General features: G+C 38.2%; 1 protein-coding gene across 1 annotated transcript; it reads left to right on the top strand.

Moving 5' to 3' along the window:
- Positions 1-72: 72 nt before the first annotated feature.
- LOC131230972 (transcription factor bHLH104-like) lies at positions 73-20,213 on the top strand. Its single transcript, XM_058227005.1, has 5 exons — positions 73-322; positions 10,599-10,667; positions 17,668-17,745; positions 18,239-18,401; positions 19,836-20,213. The coding sequence occupies exons 1-5, from the start codon at positions 222-224 to the stop codon at positions 20,085-20,087; spliced, it is 663 nt and encodes a 220-aa protein (XP_058082988.1). The 5' UTR covers positions 73-221; the 3' UTR covers positions 20,088-20,213.
- The last annotated feature ends 2,467 nt before the right edge of the window (positions 20,214-22,680 follow it).

The raw sequence follows: 22,680 nt of genomic DNA on the forward strand, positions 1-22,680 counted from the left end.
GGGGGTACTTTCGTCATTCAACTAAGTCATATGGCATCCTCGTTATTGTATCCTAAAACAGACCCATATATGCAATCAAGCGAGTTCCTAGAAAGGGGGGAGAAGAAAAATAAAAGAAAGGAAATAAACGTTTCAGATTTCTCTCCTTCGAAATCCTTGAAGATTGGGTTTTCTGTTTTTCTTTATTTTTTCTTCAGAGAGAGAGAGAGAGAGAGAGAGAGATGGACCCATTTCAAGACGACGGTTGGGATATTCTCGATTACAACAACATCATTCAAGACAACAATCCCTCCTCGGATCTCTACTGGAACAACAATCAAAGGTCCGGATTCACTCTCTCTCTCTGTTTGTGTATGCGCTTGCTTTTTACCCCTTCAGATGCGTTCTGGTTATGTAAATTCAAGATTTCTAGGTTTTTTTTTCGCGATTTATTAGCAATCTTTGAAGTTATTAGATGTAGACTGGAAATCGTCGTTTTAGTGTTTTAATTGAAAAGGCTATTGGTACATCTACCAAGCGCAGCTCACCGATTTCTATATCTGGTGCGCTGAAGTCAATTGGAGATGTCGCTTTATGGTGTCTGATCTGGACCATTCATCGGTTGTGCCCCAGCTTGACTGGACTGCTCGCTGCAAATCCCTGGTGTTGCATGATCCGACCTGTCTGAAGTAGACAGCATTAACCATCCGATGCTGATTGTTTTCAGTATTCTTTTTCCACTGTCTATTTGTAAGTTGCCTACCATGGTGGTAATGTTGCTCGAGCGGGAGGGAGGGAATCTAGTTATAGAATCGATGAGAATTCAATGCCCGATTAGCTGGAATAGATGTAGTGTCACCACTTGAGAATGTTGAAAACAGGTGCCTTTAATCTATGCTGAAACAGGGGTCTTCCATTGAATTGAACCTTGGCTCAATCGCATCGAAATTTTGATTTACTCGTTGGACAGTTTTTTGGCGTTCTTCGATCCTATTGAAGGAGGCTTCGATCCTATCGATAGGTTGTTGATCCTATCGACAGAATGCGTAAGTTTGCGATTTCGTGTGATCTGTTTCCTAAGTCGCATGTAACTCTATATAAGGGCTTGTTAATACGCGATTAGGGTAATTCTAAGAGAATTAAAATGTTTTTAGGGTTTGGAGGAATGGGCACCAGGGTTTCTATTATAGGGTTTGAATTTGTACGTTGCTTTCATCTCTCATAACTCCATTTTCATAGTGGATTCTGTCGCTTTCTGTGGTGGTTTTTTTTTTTTTTTTCCTGAATGGGGTTTTCCATGGAAATTGTTGTATTCTCAGTCATTGCTCGTCTTTTTCGTTTCTCTATTTGCTTGTTTGATTTGCTCCAAGGTTGCTTCCACGCAAACGTGAAGGCAGCTGCACGCAAAAACTGGTATTGGAGCGTAGGCTATTACGTTGGGGTTTTTAGATTGAATCTGAGATATGACTTCTAAAGGATCAAATGTTAAATATGAGACAGAGAAATTTACAACAAATAATAACTTTGAATTATGTAGGTTGAAGATGAAAGCCCTCCTGATTCAGAAAGATTTGCAACAGACACTCCTTAACAAAGCGAGACGTCCTGAAACTATGAAGGAGGATGATTGGATAAACTTAGATTAAAAGGCAATGAGTGCAATTTAATTGTGCTTAGCCGATAATGTCTTATACAATGTGATCAATGAGATTTAGGCTTATGGGGGAAGTTGGTGTACATCTATATGATGAAATTTCTCTCAAATCGCCTATATTTGAAAAAACTTATGTATACTCTAAAGATGATAGAAGGATCGGATCTTAATGAACACATCGGCGTCTTCAACCAATTAATTTGCAAACTGATGGACGTGTAGGTGAAGATCGATGAAGAAGATCAAGCCATGATCTTGTTAATGTCCCTTCCGGATTCCTGTGAGAACCCGGTGGATACTTTGTGCCATGGTAGAGATACCTTGAACGTAGACACTATTATCTCATCACTTCAATTGAAGCAATTGAGAAAGAAAAATGGTGGGGAAGATAAATCAACACGCGCATTGGTTGTTAGGGGAAGAGCATCTGAAGTTGAAGGGCAAAGGGAATTTGAAGTACTGGAATTATGGAAGAATGAGTCACATGAAGAAGGACTGCATAAACCTTAAAACTCAGAAAGAGGAGAAATCGACTTGTGTACACCCCTAAATGTATGTGAGTACTATATATATGGTAAACATTCAAAATTGTCTTTTAAAACCAGGAAACATAATAGTAAAGGATTGCTTGACTACGTGCATTCTGATGTGTAGAGGCCATAGCCTGTTGTTTCTGGAGGGAGTCATCGTTTTTTGTCACATCCATAGATGACTACTCTATAAAGGTGTGGGTTTATTTTTTAAAATGTAAATCCAATGTTTTCGCCACTTTTAAGTAATGGAATGTTATGGTAGAAAAACAGATAGGGCGGAAACTGAAAGTACTTGGGACCAATAATGAAGGAGAGTTCACTTTTACAGAATTTAATCAGTTTTGTAAAAATGAGAGGATCATACGGCATAACATAGTTAGGCATACATTGGAGAAGAATGGTGTGACGGAGCATATGAATCGGACTCTCTTGTAGAGAGTCTGAAATATGTTAAGCAATGCTGAGTTAAAGGTAATGTAACAGTCTGAGATTTCGGCTCTCGCATATAACACGAACAACTGAATTCGAGGGTAATAATATGAGTATGTTAGAGTATAAATACTCCGCATGTATAATATTATAATTTCATGTTTTCATGGCAATTACGGCATTAATGACGGGAGAAATTAAATCCCATTGTATTACATAACTACTCTAAGTTCCATTCATCATCATTACATCAATATATTACATGCTCGGTCCTTCTATAAGACTTATTACAATTTCAAATTTTAAGCAACTACTTCTAAGAAAAAATAAATAAATAAAGGAAAGAGAATCTTGTCCAAGCCGTCTTGGCTTCATTATCTACCATTCGTCGCCATGGACCATCATAATTCTCACCTTGAAGCCCTGGCTCATTCCTTGGGTCGTCCCCTGCACAGTCTACAGTTGTTTTTTCACATGAGGAATGAGTTACTTAGGTTCAAGTTAGTGAGGGCATCCCCGCAAGATTATCACACGAGGAATGATGAATTTTTCACATGAAGAATATGCTGTTATTGTGATAATCTCAGGGGGATGTCACTGAGTTGAACTTAGGTAACTCATTTCTCATGTGAAAAAACAATTGTAGACTGTCCAGGTGACGATCCAAGGAATGGGCCAGAGCTTCAAGGTGAGAATTATGATGCTCATGGCGACAAATGGCGGATAATGAAGCCAACACGGTTTGGACAAGATTCTTTCCTTTAGTTATTTTTGTTTCTTAGAAGTAGTTGCTTAAAATTTGAAATTGTAACATGTCCTATGGAAGGACCGAGCATGTAATATATTGATGTAATGATGATGAATAAAACTTAGAGTAGTTACGTAATGGAATGCAATATGTAATGGAATGTGATTTAATTTATACCGTGATTGCCATGAAAACACGAAATTATAAGATTGTAAAGAATATGCGGAGTATTTATACTTTGACATACTCATATTATTACCTTGAAATTCAGTTTTTCTTGTTGTCCATGAGAGTCGAAATATTGGGCTGTTACAGATGGTATCAGAACTAAATACGGGACCTCTGGGTGTAAGCCTAACCTTTTGCATAATGAGCTCACCATAGGTTTTAGATCTTTAAACCAATGGCAAATACACTTAGGTATGTTCCTAAATTTTGTTGCATGTGTTGCTTGAACATAGAAACCCACATTTAGGTTTTTCCCTAAAATTTCAGGATAGTTGTTGAACGTAGAAATGTGATTCTAGAGTTTGGGAAGGAGATTCCCATTTAAATTGCTATTTTGGGGCTCTCATATATTCCCCATGCTTAGGTTAACTTTCCTGCTGTGTAGAATAATTTACACTTACTAGAAATCTCAGGCTGTTACAGGCAAGGAGTTATGGACTGAGGCTGTTAACACGACTTGCTACTTAGTGAATCGGTCTCCTACGCTGATCGCTTGCAAAATTCTTAAAGAAGTGTGGAGTGGTCATGAAGTTGATTACTCAAGGCTGCGTGTATTTGGTTGTGACGCTTACTTTCATGTACCGTCATTTGAGAGAGATAAACTTAGACCAAAGGGCTAAAAAGTGTGCCTTTGTTGGCTATGGTGATGGTGTGAAGGGAAATGGGTTGTATGACCAAGTCACACGTAAGATCACAATTAGCCGTGACGTTAAGTTTGATGAGAGTTTCCTTTTCTGTAAGGATGAACATAAGGAAATGGAAAAGTCAACAATAATTGATATTGAAATCGAAAAGGGTGAGACACAGGTAGAAGCCGAGCCATTGGAAGAGGTACGGGTGTAGGTGGAGCAACCACCTATTAGAAGAAATCCACCAAGAAATTGCAGAATGCCGTTGCAATATAGGGATGACTTAAACATTGTTTTTGTCCTCATTACGGATGAGGGGGATCCATCTACCTTCCAGGAAGTATTAGACGACACTAATGCTGAGAAGTAGATTACAACTATGTATGATGAGATGGACTCCTTGTACAAGAACGAGATGTGGGAGCTAGTGGAGCTTCCTGTTGGTTGGAAAGCGATTGGGTCCAAGTGGATCTTCAGGAAGAAATATGATAGATATAAGGCCAGATTGGTAGCGAAGGGTTATGCGCATAAGGAGGGTGTTGATTTCAGCGAGATTTTCACGCCTGTGGTCAAGCAGGTATCTATCAGATTCGTTTTGGAACTAGTTGCCCAATACAATCTTGAACTGAAACAATTGGATCTAAAGACTGCTTTCCTATATAAGGAATTGGAAGAGTAGATTTACATGAAGCAACCTGAAGGGTTTTTGGTAAAGCGAGCAAAGAATAAGGTTTGTTGGTTGAAGAGGTTGTTATATGACCTTAAATAATCGCCTAGACAGTGGTACAAAAAGTTTGATTCTTTCATGGTGAGTCAACGGTTTACCATAAGCGAAATCGATCACTACATCTATTTTAGATCACTGAGTGATGGAGAATTCATTATCCTAATATTGTATGTTGATGATATGCTTATTGTTAGTCATAGCGTGCCTTAAATCATCGTATTGGAGGCTCATTTATCAAGGACATTCGAGATGAAAGATTTGGGGTTGCAAAGAAGATTTTTGGAATCGATCTACACAGAGACAGGGAAAGGGGCAAGCTATTGTTGTCTTAGGCAGAATACCTTGAGAAAATCTTAGTCAAGTATGGACTTGATAAGGCTAAATCGGTTAACACTCCCCATTCTGCTCACTTTCGGCTTTCTTCAGAACAATATCCTATTGCAGATGAAGAAAAACAACATGTCTTGTGTGCCCTACTTGAGCGCAGGTGACAGTTTGATGTACGTCATGGTCTGTACTAGACCTGACATTTCACATGCGGTGGGTGTTGTGAGCAAGTATATGTCAAACCTTGGTAAGCAACACTGGGAGGTTGTGAAATAGCTACTTTGTTACATATGAGGTACCACTGACTACATTTTGACGTTCAGTAAATCTAAGGAGAAGCTAGTAGGCTATGTTGATGCCGATTATGCTGGTAACATGAATAATAAAAGGTCGACTTCTGGTTACTCATTCGTGTTATTAGATGGACCAATCGGTTGGATGTCGAAGCTTCAGTCTATGGTTGTTCTTTCCACCATCAAAGCTGTGTGCACGGTGGTGATAGAAGCATTCAAAGAAGTGGTTTGATTGAGAGGAATGATAAGTGAGTTGGGGCTTTAGTAGTAAGCTGTGCCAGTGTACTGTGATGGCGAGAGCTTTATCAACTTGGCAAAGAACTCAGTTTATCATTCATGAACCAAGAACATTAATGTACGTTATCACTTTATTTGGCATATGATAGAGAAAGACGGTGTTGCTCTTAAAAAGATTCACACTAGTGAAAATCTGGTTGACATGCTTAAAAAAGCGGTTCCCGCATAGAGAAGTTCAGGTTTTGCTCAACTTCTTTAGGCTTGACCAAGACTTGAATGAAGATGGAGTGTGCATGAAAAGCGACATTAGTGTTACTATGGTAGAGACGATTAGAGATGGAGGATACATTTTGGAGTTGGAGCATGGAGATTAAAGCCACAATGGAGATTGTTGAAAACAAGTGCCTTTAATCTATATGCCAAAACAAGGTTCTTCAATTGAATCGAACCCTGGCTAGATCCCTATCGAGAAAATCCTTGAAATCCTGATTTACTCGTTGGACAGTTTTTTAGCGTTCTTCGATCCTATCGAGGTTGGCTTCGATCCTATCGACAAGCTGTCGATGCTTGTCGATCCTATGGAAGGTCCTATCGATAGAATGCATAAGTTTGCGATTTTGCGCAACTTGTTTCCTAATTTGTGTATAAATCTATTTAAGGGCTTGTTAATACGCAATTAGAGTAATTCTAAGAGAACAAAAACGTTTATAGGGTTCGGAGGAAGGGGAGGTAGGGTTTGAATCTGTAAGTTGCTTTCATCTCTTGTAACTTTGTTTTCGTAGTAGATTCTGCCTCGTTGTGTCGTGGTTTTTTTTTCCCAAAAGGGTTTTTCCATGTAAATCGTTGTGTTCTCTGTGATCGCTTGTCTTTTTTGTTTCTCTATTTGCTTGTTTGATTTGCTCTAAGGTTACTTCCGTGCCTAACATGAAGGTGGTTGTGCGCAACAGACAATACTGGAATAGAGAGTGATAAGCAGCTTTTTGAAATTGAAATCTTTGCACTAGTTATACATGCTTAAACACAAACATAGAAATTTCAGAGAAGTTTGTAGTGTGCCTTTTGTGTCCCAGAACAATCTCTTTTAATAGACCCTGTGCATACATTTCCTAGATTCCCAGCTAAATCTTTAACCAAAAATTTTCTATGGTTGGATTGATTCCACTACTCTATTAGTAATAGGATACTAAGTAGCTGCAATTGTATCTACAGAGATTTATTCTAGTTGTAATAGCCTAAAAATAACATGTCCAGATCTAGGAAATCATCAGTGTGAAAAATATCGGCCCCCGAAATCATTAGAGAACCAGCATAAAAATAGCACATGTAGATCTAGAAATCCAGCTGCCAAAATCATTAGAGAAACAACAGAATCAGAATATAGTCCCAAAAGTTCAACCCCAAAAATCAGCAACAAAGGATCCAAAAATTCAACAGATGGTAGGTCTTGGACCCACATCAATTCCCCTTAGATGGAGAGAGATTGACTGTAGTGAGCTTAATACTTCATTCAAGTAGTAGTGGTCCTCGTCTAGCTTTTAACTTCATTGCCTGTGATCCACGTGTGTTAATATCGCTCATTTTTCCAGTTCATCAAGTGCTGCCTATGATAGCCTCATCTGGTTGTGATCTTCATGAGTAACACTTGTTTAACTTCTTCCTTCTTCCTGGGGAGTTGCTTGTCCATATTGGCAACAACTTCATAATTCATATGCATCAAATACCTCGCCATGGTACTTGAACAAATCAATGACACTGTAAAATAGCGAGATATCTAAGTCATCTGTCAACTCTTTCTTCAAACATGGCTTCACATTCTTCAGTCATCTTTATTTGGGCTTGTAGATTGTAAATATGTTCAACAGACGTATCAACATCTGTTATGAAACATTCACCCTATACTCTGTTTAGCTCAGTTGGGATCTTTTTAGTAACGACCCTTCAAGAATGCATAAGCATGGACCTTTGAATAAATATCCATCTTTTGAAATGAATTCACACTTGGTCGTCCTTGAATGTGTCAAGCACGTTGCTGAAAATGAGGTCTTTCTTTCAATACTTTGAATCTTACAACCTTAATGGTAATTATCTCCAACAAAACCTCCCTGCTCAAACTAGCTGCACCTTAGTTTAACTTCCTATTTTGTGATATAATAGGTAAAAATCGTGTAGAAAACATTTCTACTCCGCTTGGTGAGCGCTTAGCTTTTTCTAGAAGTTTTGGAAGGTGACTCTCTTACTGCCATTATGTTGAGCAATCCGGATCAAGCCAGCCTGTGGAAGTCATCCATTATTTTTGTGGCTGTTTGCTTATTTGCCTTGAGGCTAAACATTTCATTTGCTCATTTTGGTAGAGAGGAGAATTTGGTTATAGATAGATAAAGCTAAGAGGGATCAACTTTCTCCCCACTCTTGTAGTTGGGAATTCAATTCCCCTAGTTGACATATTCTGCGTTTCTCTTTGAATAAGAACTGTTATCTTTGAAAAAGAAGAAGAAAACAAAGACATCACCCCCTTCTTCGCACCAACTAATTTGTAATGTATATAATTCTTTAGTTTTTCTTCTTCTTCTTCTTCTTCCTCTTTTTAAAAAAACGTATATATAATTCTTAAGTTCTTTCATGTTTAACCTTATCCACCATTTCTTGTAAGACCATGTTCTGAGTGTCTCCTCATGTACCGGAATTATGCAAATCTGCCCACCAGATAAGTGTCGATAACAACATACAATGGATGATAGTTTCTTCCCTCCTATCGCCATATGCATCCACCATATCTTCTATTGGCGGTGCCCTATCGTCATATACATGTTCTTTGTAATCTAATCATGCCTCATACTTTCTTTCCATTGGCACACAATCCGGCTTATCTTCGACATAATCTCATTCCTCATTAAAATTCAATTTAGCGCCAGATTGATGTAAATAATATTTAGAAGTACAATTCATGTGCATGTACACTGCCACTATACTTGTGGCACATGCTAAAATACAAACTATCATTGTTCCGACTGTAATGAATCATCTCCTTGATTATTATCATCAACATCATCTAAACATTATCCCAATTAATTGCGATTGTCTACAAGAATCCTGTTCCACGAAGCATATCCTCGATAACGATAGAAAAAACAAAAAAAAAAAAAACGTGAAGCATATCCTTGATATTGGATTGATTGTACAACCATGACCTATATTTGTTGATGTTACAAATGTATACCTTATTTGTATAGTTGTATTTTTTTAAAAAAATTACAAAAAACCTCTCTCCAACGCCCAGATTGGTTACTTGATGGAATTTCGGAGTTTGGAGTACTGCTATGCTTGATCCTTCCTGTAAATGATGTCTGTGCCCCTATCCAGGTAACATAGCTTCACAATAATGTCCTCTTTTAGTCAATCACAAGGTGAGTTAGGCAGATTTGCAAGCTCCCTTGTTCAATGGCTTTTAACCCCTGCAAACAGGGTCTTTTAAAAAAATAAAAATAAAAATTTGAAAGAAGAGGCTTAGCCTTTGCATATTGTTCTTCTCAGCATAGAACTCCGGGAGCTTGCATTAAGAAGAGGATACTGTTTGCACCTAACCTATTGTGGTGTAACTGTGTTATCAATCTATATAGGGTGAAGTGGGAGACCCTATCCATAGACTCAATCCCAAACTGTAGCAACTAGTTCTTTTCATTCTGATCGAGTGGTATATGCTCTGTTGGCATATCACTTAGATTATTTCTTTCTGTTTTTGTTGTCTCTCTTTCCATTTCATTTGTCGAGATTTTTCTCCTTCTTTGTGATCTCTGCATAAGTGTGTTGCTTGTTGAAAATTAATGGCCTGTTTGATTTTCCAAATCGCATGTAAATGCAATGGGAAATAGTAAATTATTACTACTTCACCTGTTTGAAAATGCACTTGCATTTGTTTGTCTTGAAAACCGAGTCAAAAAGACTGGTTTAAATTTCTGGGCCCTGCCATGATATATATGATATACTTGAGCCGTCCATCAGTTTTAGCGTAACATTTTAAGGCATGAGCCAAAAAATGAGCCTGATCCAACACTCAGGTTGCCCACACTAAAGGAAACAGCGGCAGCGATACATTTTTAACGGTAGATATTCGATTCCCTAAATCTTGTGGTGTGGCCCACTTGAACTTTGTATCAGCCTCATTTTTTTTGTCAAGACCTAAATTCAGCTGGCATAACAGATGGACAGTGTGGATAAGACACACACATCATGGTGGGCCCCACATGTTTCAGTCTCCTCGGGTTTAGAGCTGAGAAAAGTAATTGTCAAATCAAGCGTTGTTATATAACAATGCTGTAATTACCCAGTGGAGTAATTATTACTCACTTACAGTGTATTTACCATGTGCTTGGAAAATCAAACAGGCCCTAAGGGAAACTTGATTTGTTGTCTATTGGAAAGGAATTCATGGTTCTGATCGGGATGGTTAATTAACATATAAGTTTGTTTTGATGATGGTGATAACTATTCCTCGAACCCTTAAGCTCAGAGGTCGAGGCCATTAATCAAGGAAGAGGAATGGTATGTTATTCTTTTGTCAGCAGAAAATGATAGGAACTGTCTGCTGAACCTACTAGGAAAGAGAATATTGTCTTTAGAAGGGTGGATTGGTATCAAAATGTTCATGCAGTATTATTTGTAGTCAATTCTACATAGTGGGAGAATTGTCTTCCTGATTTAGTACAAAAAGAAAAAAAGCTTTCGATTCACATGCTGACAATTACAACCATGAAAATTTTCTTAACTTCTTTTATTCATCTTTTTGCTGTTGACTGTTGACACTTCTCTGCTCGCAGTACTGGCATGGTATTTGATGCTTCATTTACGAGTGCTGTTTCTGAGGAAAAAGTATGTTCACGGAAAAGGTATATCATCATTATCTTTCTTAGGTTTTTTACTATTCTCTTGTGAATACATGGTATGCTTGTTTTTGCCATTGTCTTGAGAATATGTGGTATGCTTTTTTTAGCTATTCTATTGAGAATGCATGGTATGCTTTGTCTTGGAGTTGATCTCTTTCTTCCTCGCATATCAGAGTATGGTGTCTGGATAGTCTAATTGTTACTCCTGATTGTTTTATAGTGGTTGATCAATTTATATGCACACTAATTAATCTCCATTGCGATTTGCTAGTATTGAATATATGATACATTCAAAACACATTCTTAACTGTTTTCTATTGTGTTCCTGTCAAGGTATCCCAAATCGGTTACGTATCGGCCGTAACGGCCGATACGTAACGGTAACGGTGGGACCCGTTACGCGATACGGGGTCGAAACGGCCGTTACGGAATTCTGTGACCGTAACGGCCGTTACGGGCCATAACGGCCGTTACGGACCCGTAACGGCTGTGACGGGCCCTAAAAAAAACAAAAAACAAAAAACAAAAAAAAAACATACCTTTTTTTCCTTTCTTTTCTTCTTCTTCTTCTTCTTCTTCTTCTTCTCGAGCAGCTGCGGCTGCGGCTGCGGCTGCGCCCTGCTGAGTGCTGCGGCTTCTTCCTCTTCTTCTTCTTCTTCTTCCTCTCTCTCTCTCACTCACTCTCTCTCTCTCAATCTCTTCTTTCCCCCTTTCCCTCTTTTTTTCTTTTCTCTTCTTTCCCTCTTTTTTTCTTTTCGTTTCCCTCTCTCTCCATTTTTTTTAATTTGCAGCAGTTAGCGGCTACTGCTGTAGGTACGTGTCACGCAAAGACGAGCGCTGATAGTCCTCGAGCTCCGAGTTGTATGAACGGTTCAAAGGAGATCAACGTTATTTGGGCTCCACAGTGATGTATTTATTACATCTACACCGTTCATCTATTTTCAGAGATCATTTTAGAACACCACCCAAAAAATGAATTATATCCAGAGATCATCTGGACCACAACAAAAATAGCAACAGAGATAATGATTTTCACGGTTAAATAATTTGTAGGGCGCACGGTAATGTTTATTTTCCATCCAATCTGATCAGATCCGAGTGGGCCCCACTATGATGTATATTTTTTTATCTATATCGTCCATCCATTTTGCCACGTCATTTTAGGTCAGGATTCAAAAAACTAATAATATTCAAATCTCAGGTGGACCACACCATAGGAAATAGTGGTTATAGAATGCTCACCATTAAAATTTTCTTAAAGTCCATTGTAATGTTTATTATCAATCTAACCTATTAATTGGGTCACATTGACGTGGATGAAGGGAAAACACACATGTCAGCTTGATCTAAAACTTTTCTAGCCCCAATAAATTTTTAACGGTGAACATTTAATTATTGTTGTTTTTTATGGTGCAATCCACCTGAGCTTTGGATGTGCCTCATTTTTGGGCTCATGCCCTAAAATTATTTGGCAAAATGGATGGACGGTGTGGATATAACACATTCATCACGGGTGGGGCCCAAAAAACTTTGACACGTGTGTGCTGCACTTTACATCTGAGTCCCTCATTCAAGCTTTAAAAAATTGTACACGAGACATATATTAACTTAAAATTTGACAATTAAATTATGGACTGCAATTGCTAACTCACAATGCCAAAATCAAATTATTTGAATAGTTTTAATTGTTAATTTGTGAGCTTTTATTTTTTAAAATAGGGCCTTTTGATTTTATTTTTTTTATGATTCATTATCCAATAAATGTCCACCAATTTATAAGTGGGATAATGACAATAAATGACATGAATTTGAGGCTGATTTGGAGAATAGATTGGTCCTCCAAGTCAGCCCCAAATTGGCAACACCATCTACCTGAATTTAATTTCATTTTTTTAAAAGAACTATGGGAAGAAATGATATTAAGTTGTTAAGTATATAAATTACATATTTTAAAAAATTAAATATATGAATTTTGTAGTCAAATTCAAGTTACCTGGTTAAAAAATTAATCAGACAGTCCGATACAACTTCTCACCAAAGAGTGGACCGTTACACCATCATAAACATGTTCCAATTTATAAATGAATGCATATTTGGAATGCTTAGAATATTCCGGATTTAATCCATATTTTTTCATATTTTTTTGGCAAAAAAAATAATTTTGCGCCGTTACGCCCCCATATCCATATCGGTTTCGGAGGGCACCGTTACGCCAACCGATACCGATATGGGACACCTTGGTTCCTATTCATAGTTGGTACGCTTTTTCACATTTCTAATCAGGCTAGCCACATTAAAAGAAAAAGGGAGAGATAAGGTTCAGCTAATACTATGTGTTTCTTGAGTGTTTTGATATGTGTTTCAGCAGCAAGGTGTGCCGTAATGGCTGTTACATGATGGTAACGGTGGCAACCATTGCTCATTATGGGGTCCTAACAGCCGTTATGGAAAAAATTACCTGTAACGGCCGTTACTGCTCACATATTGTGGGGCAGATGCAACTTTTTTTAAAAAATATTATTATTTAAAGACCGTAACGACTATTATGGTCCATATTGTAATGGTAACAGTGGTATGCTGTTGTTGGGTGCTGGGGTTGGAAGAAGTGGAAGCTATTTTTTGGAGTGGTGCTCTCCAGCGGTACCATTGCCACCATAACCTTAAGTTGGTACTGGCCAAATGTGAAGCCTCATGATGCGTTACCTCAAAACACCAAAAAAGGCCCCCAAAATGAGATTGATCCAGAACTCAGGTGGGCCATAGCACATGGAATGTGTTGAGAAGGAATGCCCACTGTTGATTAGAGTAGGGGAACTAGCATGCTGTATATATAGAATCCTGTCCATTCAAACCTTTCATCTAGGCCAGATGAAGGTTCATGCCAAAAATCAGGTTGTTTTATGCTTCAGGGGTCCCCCTGTTATATTCAAGGGTGGGTGATCCCGCCAAGCTTGCTTCCTTTGTTGTGGTATCATTTTGGGTCTTAAGGTTTCTTGATGTGACACAACTGATGGGTGGGTTGGATGTTGTGAATGCATCATGTGGGCCCCACATCTGGCTGGTATCACCATAAGGCTATGGTGGTATTGCTACTAGAGCTGGGCACGAACCAACTCGATCCGACTAACTCGACTCGACTCGAACCGAACCGAATGGGTGAGTCGGTCCAAACCGAGTCGGCTTTGCCCAATCCGAACTCAAATCAAGTTGAGTTCGAGTTACCTAGTAACTCGACCCTGACTCGACCTGACCGATCCGAAACCCTACTCGACATGGGTATGGTATATATATATACACTAAACCCTAATTTCTAATCCACTCTACCCTACCTGCACGCCCCGATCCGAAAAACAAAACCCATTTCTCCTCCTCCTCCTCCTCCTCTCTCTCTCTCTCTCTCTCTCTCTCTCTCTCTCTCTCTCTCTCTCTCTCTTCTCTCCTCTCTCATTTGGCAGGCGGCAACCAGCGGCCCATCAGGTGCGTTTCTTTTTTTTTTTTTTATAAATGTTAAGAGGATGGAGATGGAAGGAATCGGGTTGCGGATTGAGTAAACTCTATGAGGTCCACCATGATTTATGTATTTTATCCCCTCTGTCCATCCATTTTATCCCCTTCGTCTAGCCTGATGACCCGATCCGAATCGGTGCCAACTCGATCCAACTCAGTATTTCTGACCAGGTCGGACTCGGTTCGGATCAGCCCAAACCTGGACTCAGATCGAGTCAGGCATGCTGGACTCGGTAACGAGTTGGATCGAGTTTGGGTCAAGCATTTTTCAAAATTGGATCGAGTCGGGTTCGACCTAACTCGGTCCGACTCTACTCGATGCCCACCTCTAATTGCTACTACCACTGGGGCATGCCCCTTGTTTGGAGGGGTGACATTGTTATCAGAGACTCTTGTTTGAACGTTGGAGGTTACATCTGTGTGACCAAAAGGATAATCTCTCTAGAATATATTATGCAAGACTATTCACAGATTGGGTTGTATGCAAGGTATTTTCTAACAGTAACAGTGGCTGTAATGGCCTCTACCATTACTGTTATGATATGGGCTGTAATGGTAATTCCAGTCCTCTAAAAAAAAAAAACCAAAAAAAACATGTATTGGCCTCCTGTTACGACCTTGTAACGTGTAATGATTGCCACCATTATTGTTACACAACAGCCGTTACAACACACCGTTGTTGTATGATATAGGCCTTCTTTCTTTGCCATCTTCTTCAAAAAAATTCTCAATATAAATTGTCTGCAACAGTAGGCAATTTCCAAATCCTGTGGGTGGGGCTGCTAGGGGTGAAAGGAGGACTGGGGTGTCCCTTTATGCATGGTTGACATGATCATTACACAAGTGGGGTTTACTTCTAGTTTTCTTCATGAAGGAAACAGTGCCCTTTTCAGAAGATTTGATGGCGTCCTGAACCTTCCGTTTTGGATATTGTAAAGTTCACAACCCATGTTCTGAGAGATGCAAATGAGGTGGCTGAAAGCTATTGAGCTTAATGTTGAGTTCTGATTACAAGTGATGAGTGGAATTACCCTAATCTATTGTATCTTGGGGGTTTAATGGTTTCTTTGGTGTACCCATCTTTCGCTGTGGGCCATTGACTTACATCCAAGGTGTTCCAAAACAGTAACGGTGGCCATAATGGCCACCACCGTTACCATTATGATATGGGCCATAACGGCCGTTATAGCCCTGTATCGGCTGTTACGGCCATTTTTTATTTTTTGAAAATTGTTGTTACTGGACCGTTACGGGGCCGTTACGGCCATTTCGACCCCGTAACGTGTAACGGTTATGACCGTTACCGTTACGTAACGGCCGTTACGTAATCAATTTTGAATACCATGCTTACATCTGATATGTATCGTCCTTATGTGGTGATAATGATAAGAATATGACACTAGATGTCATTGAAGTTTTTGGGACTATTAATGATAAGTCTTTTGGGGTGTTAGGTGTGTGAGATATTGGTAGAGAATTAGAGGACGGCGATGTTTTGCTCTGATCGGTGGTGATTTTTTCTATCGATTCCTACCGACATGCTAATTAGGTTTATAGATTTCCAAATCAGTAGGTCCCTTTTGAAAGGACTTGTGTGAGGTCAACAGCCATGTAACGAATTGAGGAAGGTGGCGACTGACAGGATAATTGCAGCCCTGCATACATGCAGGAGAGAGCTCCAGAGCAGTCAGAGCAAAATACAACTGGTCGTAGGAAAATTCAATTCAGGAAGTTATTCACAGGGAGTTGTGATTCAGGGCTCATTGAACTATTCGGACATACAAACAAGAGGACAAAGTGGGAAAGGGCTGGAGCAATCAAAGATTCTGGAATATCAGAGGTTGCAGGGAGTGGAACCTAAATCTGGTCCTCGACACTTCAAGACCAAGCTCTGGCACCAATGGATCAACATTCCATGAGGTCAGTCCATGGAATTCAGAGGACAGGTAAAAGTTCGAACTTGTTTTTGATCTGGATGCAAGTCCAGATTCTATGGTGCAGAACCAAAACAAGAATGTTGAAAGTACATCATTCCTAAGAACAGAATAACAATTGATTGAAGAGTTTCTAGTAGTGGGGAAGCTTGGCAGGTGACGTATAAAGGCAGAAAATTCAATTTGGAACTTTTTGATAAGTTGGATTCTAGATATAATAGGGAAGGTTTGATGCTGATTGACTCCTTGCAAATGCAGCAGATAGGTTGCTAATCTGTACTTGAGAAGTTTGGATGGTAGCGAGCTGGAGGCAGAGGAAAGAGGTCTAAATCGAGAAATCAAGTGACCTTATTATTTGTGAAGACTTTCTCAGGGAACATTAATTGGTGGAGAAGTGAGGATTTTTAGACAGACTGTCAAGATGAAGAACTGACAGCTTCTTGACCCTGTTGTCAAATATTCCATCCATGAATCTTGGATCACAGAATTATGAGTAAAGTGACTGCAGATGGTCTCTTTTTTTTTTTTTTTTGGAAAGGTACTGCAGATGGTCTTTCAGTCCGGCTGTGGGTAGATTGGAGGCTTGCTTGTTTTATGCTATAAAGATGTTGTAAAGACTGAATTTTGGTGTTCTTTTTCACCCACTCTGGAGCCTTTCACGAGGATTGGAAACTTGTGATGGATGATGTCTGCTATCTTAATAAGAAGAGTCCTTCCAAGGGTTAGGATCATTAAGGGCCTCTAATAGTTGAAGGTCACTGTAAGATCTTGTTCCATTGGATTAGGTATGATATTGAGGAGCTTGTGGAGATGATTTTTATTCTTGACAAACTCAGGAGGCTTTTATCTGGGATAAACACTCCCTTTTCTCCTCGTGCCACTGTTGAAGCAGTCTCTCTTGATGGTGCTTGGTGCATGGGTATTTGTATTGGAAACTGATATTCTCTTTTGTAATTTCTGTTTGCAAAATTTTTTCATTAGCCATTAGAAATGGTCACGGCATGGCAGAGATCTGTTGTCACTTGTCAGTAATGTTATGTGGTTAGCAAGGTTTTTAAAAAACGGTTATGTAATGGCCATTACATAATGGTAACAGTGGGAACTGTTACGCGTTATGGGGCTGTAATAGCCGTTACGGGGCCAATATAGGTTTCTTTAAAAAAAGAAAAAAGAAAAAAAAAGGCATCAATGACTGTTATACGGTAATGGCGGTGGCTGTTATGGCCACCGTTACTGTTATTGAATACCTTAGCAACATTATATTTCTTGTTCTGTGTAGGCATTACCAACAGCAAGTTTGTGGTCTTGTCCTGCGGTTGTGTGTTTCTTTTCTTTTCTTTTCCTCTCCTTTGTAGGACCAGCTGCCATTCTTCTTTTGTTTTTGGTCTCGGCCGTCTATTGTATTATCTGGGTCTTTGTAGTGTGCTCCCCATGTTGTAGTTGTACTGTCATCTCTTTTCCTTTTTGTTTCTCCTTTTTTCCGTTTTTTGATTAAAAATTCAAAGATTATCCCTATGTATATAATGTTTTTTCCCTGACAATCAGACTTTGCTAATTTGCAGGGGGCGCAGCGAATCCTGTGCTGGGCCAGGATCAAAAGCTTGCCGCGAGAAAATGCGTAGGGACAAGATGAACGACAGGTATTGTTTTGTGTAAATTGTTATAATTTTCTTGGGTGCTTATGTTTTCTCTCTCCTGTGAAGTTTGGGCCAAAATGGCAAGCTTCTTGCTTTTCATTTTTCTGCCAATGTAGTTGAGTTTTGATTTTCTAAAGCGACAAGCATTTGCTGACAAAAATCTGCTAGGTCCATAAAAAAACATTTTCTGTTTGCACGAGAGCATAGAATGTTTCTTCCTGTACTTTTCTTCTCCTCTGATTTTACTTTTTTTGCGAAAATATCCAGTATTAGTTACGTTCACTACACTCATGGTTACATGTTGGAATGTTACTAACACTTTAAGAAACACCATTGCTAAAATCCGCAGTGGTCATTAGACTGCTTCAAATCAGTCATATAGATAATAGTGTTTGTTTTGGGAAACATGGCACCTTCCTTTTTAAAGTTTCTTCTGAGAAATTGAAGGTAATTTTGAAAGTTCCTTTATTGATGAAATACCTGTGCTTTTCCCTAGATTTTCAGATTTGTGCTCTGTTTTGGAGCCTGGAAAGCCTGCGAAGACTGATAAGTCGGCCATAATCGGCGATGCTATCCGCATTTTGAACCAGCTAAGAAGTGAAGCTCAGGAGCTCAAGGAGGCAAATGAAAAGCTTCAGGAAGAAATACAAGTTCTAAAGGTTAGTGCGTCCTGTTTGCATATTAGCAAGCAACTGGAATTGGTGGCCTAGGTTGTACTGCCAATAAAGCCTGGGTTTTAATCTGCCTTAATGTCCAACAGGCTGGTGCAGCACAATCTTGTCCTACATAGTAATACTACTCGATTGAGTATTTGGCCTGTGGCCTTGTCCCAGCCTGACTTTCAATGCTATGAGTCAAACTTCAAAATCCGGCTTGACCCTGACCCATATTCGTGGGCAGTTCGGTTCAACGATTGGTCCAACCAGTTTGACCCATCTGACCCGGAACTCTGCTCAACCTGGTCCAACCTGCCTGACCTCATACGGTTACTGAATAAAAATGATAAAATAAAAGGAATAAACAAGCAAAGTGCTCTGGCACAGCATTTGGGGCATCTATCCTAAGGGAAAGTGTTGGCAAGGATTGCGACTCACTTGAGTTGACTTGGACTCAGTCAAGTCCAATCCGGTTTGTGGCAACTGGCAACATTATACCAATAAAAAAAAATAGACCAAATGAGAGTCGCCACCCAAAACAGACCCATAGGTGTTGGTTTGAGTTCTACCAGGTAACATCTTGTCAAGAAGACGAGTGACACACATGTGACCCTGGTATTTAGTGACCTGGCTTGTGCAATTAATTAGTTAAGATTGCTGACCAAGATGTTTCCTAAAATGACCATTTTTGATACCTTGCATCAATAATTTATGATTGTGGAGAGATTGAGAAGGATTTTGCTCATAAAATTCAAGCTGGGTGGAAGAAATGGAGATGTGTCTCTGGAGTTTTATGTGATTGTCGTGTATTCAAACTGAAGAGAAATTTCATAGTATAGCTATAAGACCAGCCATGCTTTACGTGACAAATGTTGGGCAGTCAAGGGACAACATGTTCGCAGGATGAGTGTAGCTGAAATGAGGAATGATGTTAAGATCAGTGATTTAAATGTTGGTATTGGTGCGCATGTCACACCCTTGGGATACAAAAACATATCGGTATAGCATGGGAAATATAGCATGTACTGCAGAATGTATCACTGTTTTTGGGAAACATTCAGAAATTGATTGCATTTTTCAGTGAAATTTAAGGGGATGTTAAAAAAGACATTATTACGCACTTTTCCTCCCTTGAAAAGTGACATCGTTACCCACTTAGAACTCAAAAGACCAGAAAAAAAAAAAATGAATACACATGATTAGTTTCCTTTGTATAGAGTCCTAAACTTTGATACTTATTTTCTAAACATTAGTGAAGTCCTGAGATTTCTTCCTCGGCTCTCAAGATATAACCAAGATTCTATTGTAGTCAGTAGAAAAATTGGTTGTAGAATGTGATCAATCCTGTGTATGGTTTCCATTGCTTTGCATGTGCAGTAAGTATAAGCTGTGTGTGTGTTGTATAAATCTTTTCTTTTTTCTTCTTTTTTAATGCAGGCCGAGAAGAACGAGCTTCGTGAAGAGAAACTCCAACTGAAGGTGGACAAAGAAAAAATGGTGCAGCAGGTGAAGTCGATGAGTGTTCTACCTGTTGGGTTTGTGCCACCGCATCCAGCAGCAGCCTACCCTGCTGGAGTAAACAAGATGTTGGCCTTCCCCGGCTACGGCGGGTTTCCCATGTGGCAATGGATACCCCCAGCTGCCCGTGATACATCCCAAGATCACACGCTTAGGCCTCCTGTGGCATAGTTCTTCCGTTAGGATTGCTTGCACTATTCATAATTGCTTGATAAAATTGTTTTGACACTCTTACTGCCCCTTTCTCAAATGTAAATAGTTTTGCCAATGTTAATTAACCCTTTTTTTAGATGCACATATTTTGATCATCTCATGGAATCAGGTATTTGAAATTTTGTTTGCAAGCAATCATTTCCTTTTATTTTTCCATGAGATGAAACAGTGTTTCCATGATAATAGCATTTTTTTTTTTTGAAAAAAGAAGAAGCCGAAAGTGCTGTTTCCATTCTCCTCAAATCTCAGTGTTTCCATGATAATGACATTTCTCTTTATTATTATTATTATTAAAATTTCCTGAAAATGCTGTTTTGATTCCCCTCAAAATTTCATTTTTTATGTTCTTGAATAAGCTCAACAAGGGTGTCCCGCCCCATTTTGAGATGAGACTATTCCCTGTGGATGCACACAATCACTTACAAACTGTGCATTGGGAAACAGTGAAATATCTTTGGTAAGATGAGGTTACAAGTTTTTCAACCTTTCCCTGTGGGTGGCCGAAATGCTTAGCTGGAACTTTTGAGGTTTTATCTTGTAATGTACTACTATATTTCGTTCTTATTTTAAGGTTAATTAATTAAACAATTTAATAATTAGCAGTATAAAAGCCAGTGGACCAAAATAATGGACGCTGTAAAACAGATATTGGGCTCTTGGCTCTCAACCATAGGAGCGCAAATGGGCTGGTTGTGTTGAGGGGAATTCTATTTCTAACCCAATTAATGATTGGGTTTTAGATTTCAACCTTGTATGATTGGTTGTTGGGACCTAGTTAGCAAAACGAAACTCAGTTTCAAACTCCCGTTTTGAACTCCATTTTCACCTTAATCCATTGCTTCTTGGGACCCTATTTAGCAGAACAATGTATTTTTTGGGATAAAATCCTGTATAATTGATCGAACTCAGTATATTACAAAGGATGAGCCAAGTAACTCATGTTGCTGGGCAAACTGAATTAAGCAAATTTTTTTTTTTCTTTGCATTAAAACACGTTTTATTTGAAAAAATTCTTTTTGGGAGCAATCTAAAATAGAAATTGGTGGCCCCTCATTGTAAAATTTGACAAGGTGAAATCTTTTAATAGAGATGGATTAATTTGGGGACCACCTGGAAAGGAAGGATTTGAGAGGCAAAGAACACTATATTATCCACTACATTATTGTTGGTACATATAAACATTAAAAAAATTTAATAAATTTTTTCTATTTTAACCATATTTATGTATACTATGCCAACAATATATGCACGTGTAGCTGTTTTTTATGTTTTAATTTTATTTTTTTGTCACTCCATGTTTTTTAGTCCAAACCTGATTAAACTTGAACTTCTCATTTTCTGAATTTTTTTGTCTGGCTTTAAAAAAACTAAGACTGAATTAAATGCGGAACATTTCCCATACCCCTTTATTTTTGCCGCTTGCCATTTTGCTGACTATGGGTTCAGGTTGGGATTTGAAGAGGATGGTCAGGTGTGAGTTGGTCAAAGTTCAGTTGGCACTTATTTTAAGTTCATTTCAGGCCTTCTGTTCTCTTGTGAATGAAAATGCTTGATTGTTTGTTGGGGAGTTTCACTCAATTTATTTTATGTTTTATGAGCCATAAAACGTCCTGATATTTTCAATTATTTGTGGGTGTTTTAATTTTTCACCAAGTAGTAGTGGTACTAAGAATAATAATAACAATAATGATAATAATAATAACAAAAAGGGATTTTACCACAATTTCTCCCAAATTAGGATTTTATCAAACATTAATGACTGGAAAGTGCTTTTTGAGCTATGGAGTTACCACGATACGCATACTCTATGCCTTTTCTTTTAAAAATGAGTAAAGTGGATAGTTGTGGGTCCCACAGTGTCGTTAAAATCTTATGATTTAAGATTTAAGTCGAGTTTTAAGCAAAATGGTTTGAATCTCACATTTGAATTCATTTTTATATAAATCCTACAGTTTTATGATTTGAATGCTAGAATTTATAATTCAAATTATAAATGTTTTCTTTAATTTTCAGCTTCACTTGGCTTTCATTTTATGTTTTTAAATTGATGAGGGCTTTAAGAATCATTAAATTTTTATAAAAGAATCATTTAAAAAAGTAAATTATTTTATTTTATTCTTTATAAGAGATTAAATGACATATATTCTCTTCAATGTTAAGTCTAAGAGCTCTTTTATTTTTAATTTTTTTTAAATTTTTTAATGATTTCTTGCTTCTTAAAGTGTTGAAACACCAAATTGATGTATGACTTACATAGAATGTTTTTATAGATGGTTATGGTGACTTACATATATTGTGGAATGATGGTTTTATATATATATATATATATAAAAGATAAGAATTATTTAATTTTGAAGTAATATCATGTTATGATAGTGTTAAATTTTTTAATTTTTATTTAAAATTTTCATATTTTTAAGAAAAAAAATCTTACAATTTATGATACGATTTGCGATTCAATACAATTCAACTTATATTACGATTTGTGATACGATAACAATTTTGACAACATTGGGCTGGCGTGATATTTTTGTGATACGATATTCTATCA

Source organism: Magnolia sinica, chromosome 17 (assembly GCF_029962835.1).
Source record: "Magnolia sinica isolate HGM2019 chromosome 17, MsV1, whole genome shotgun sequence".
NCBI lineage: Eukaryota > Viridiplantae > Streptophyta > Magnoliopsida > Magnoliales > Magnoliaceae > Magnolia > Magnolia sinica.

Coding starts and splice junctions, on each gene's coding strand:
- LOC131230972 (XM_058227005.1), top strand. CDS start 222: ATGGACCCATTTCAAGACGACGGTTGGGATATTCTCGATTACAACAAC. Junction 10,668..17,667: donor AAAGTATGTTCACGGAAAAG/GTATATCATCAT, acceptor GCTAATTTGCAG/GGGGCGCAGCGAATCCTGTG. Junction 17,746..18,238: donor AGGGACAAGATGAACGACAG/GTATTGTTTTGT, acceptor GCTTTTCCCTAG/ATTTTCAGATTTGTGCTCTG.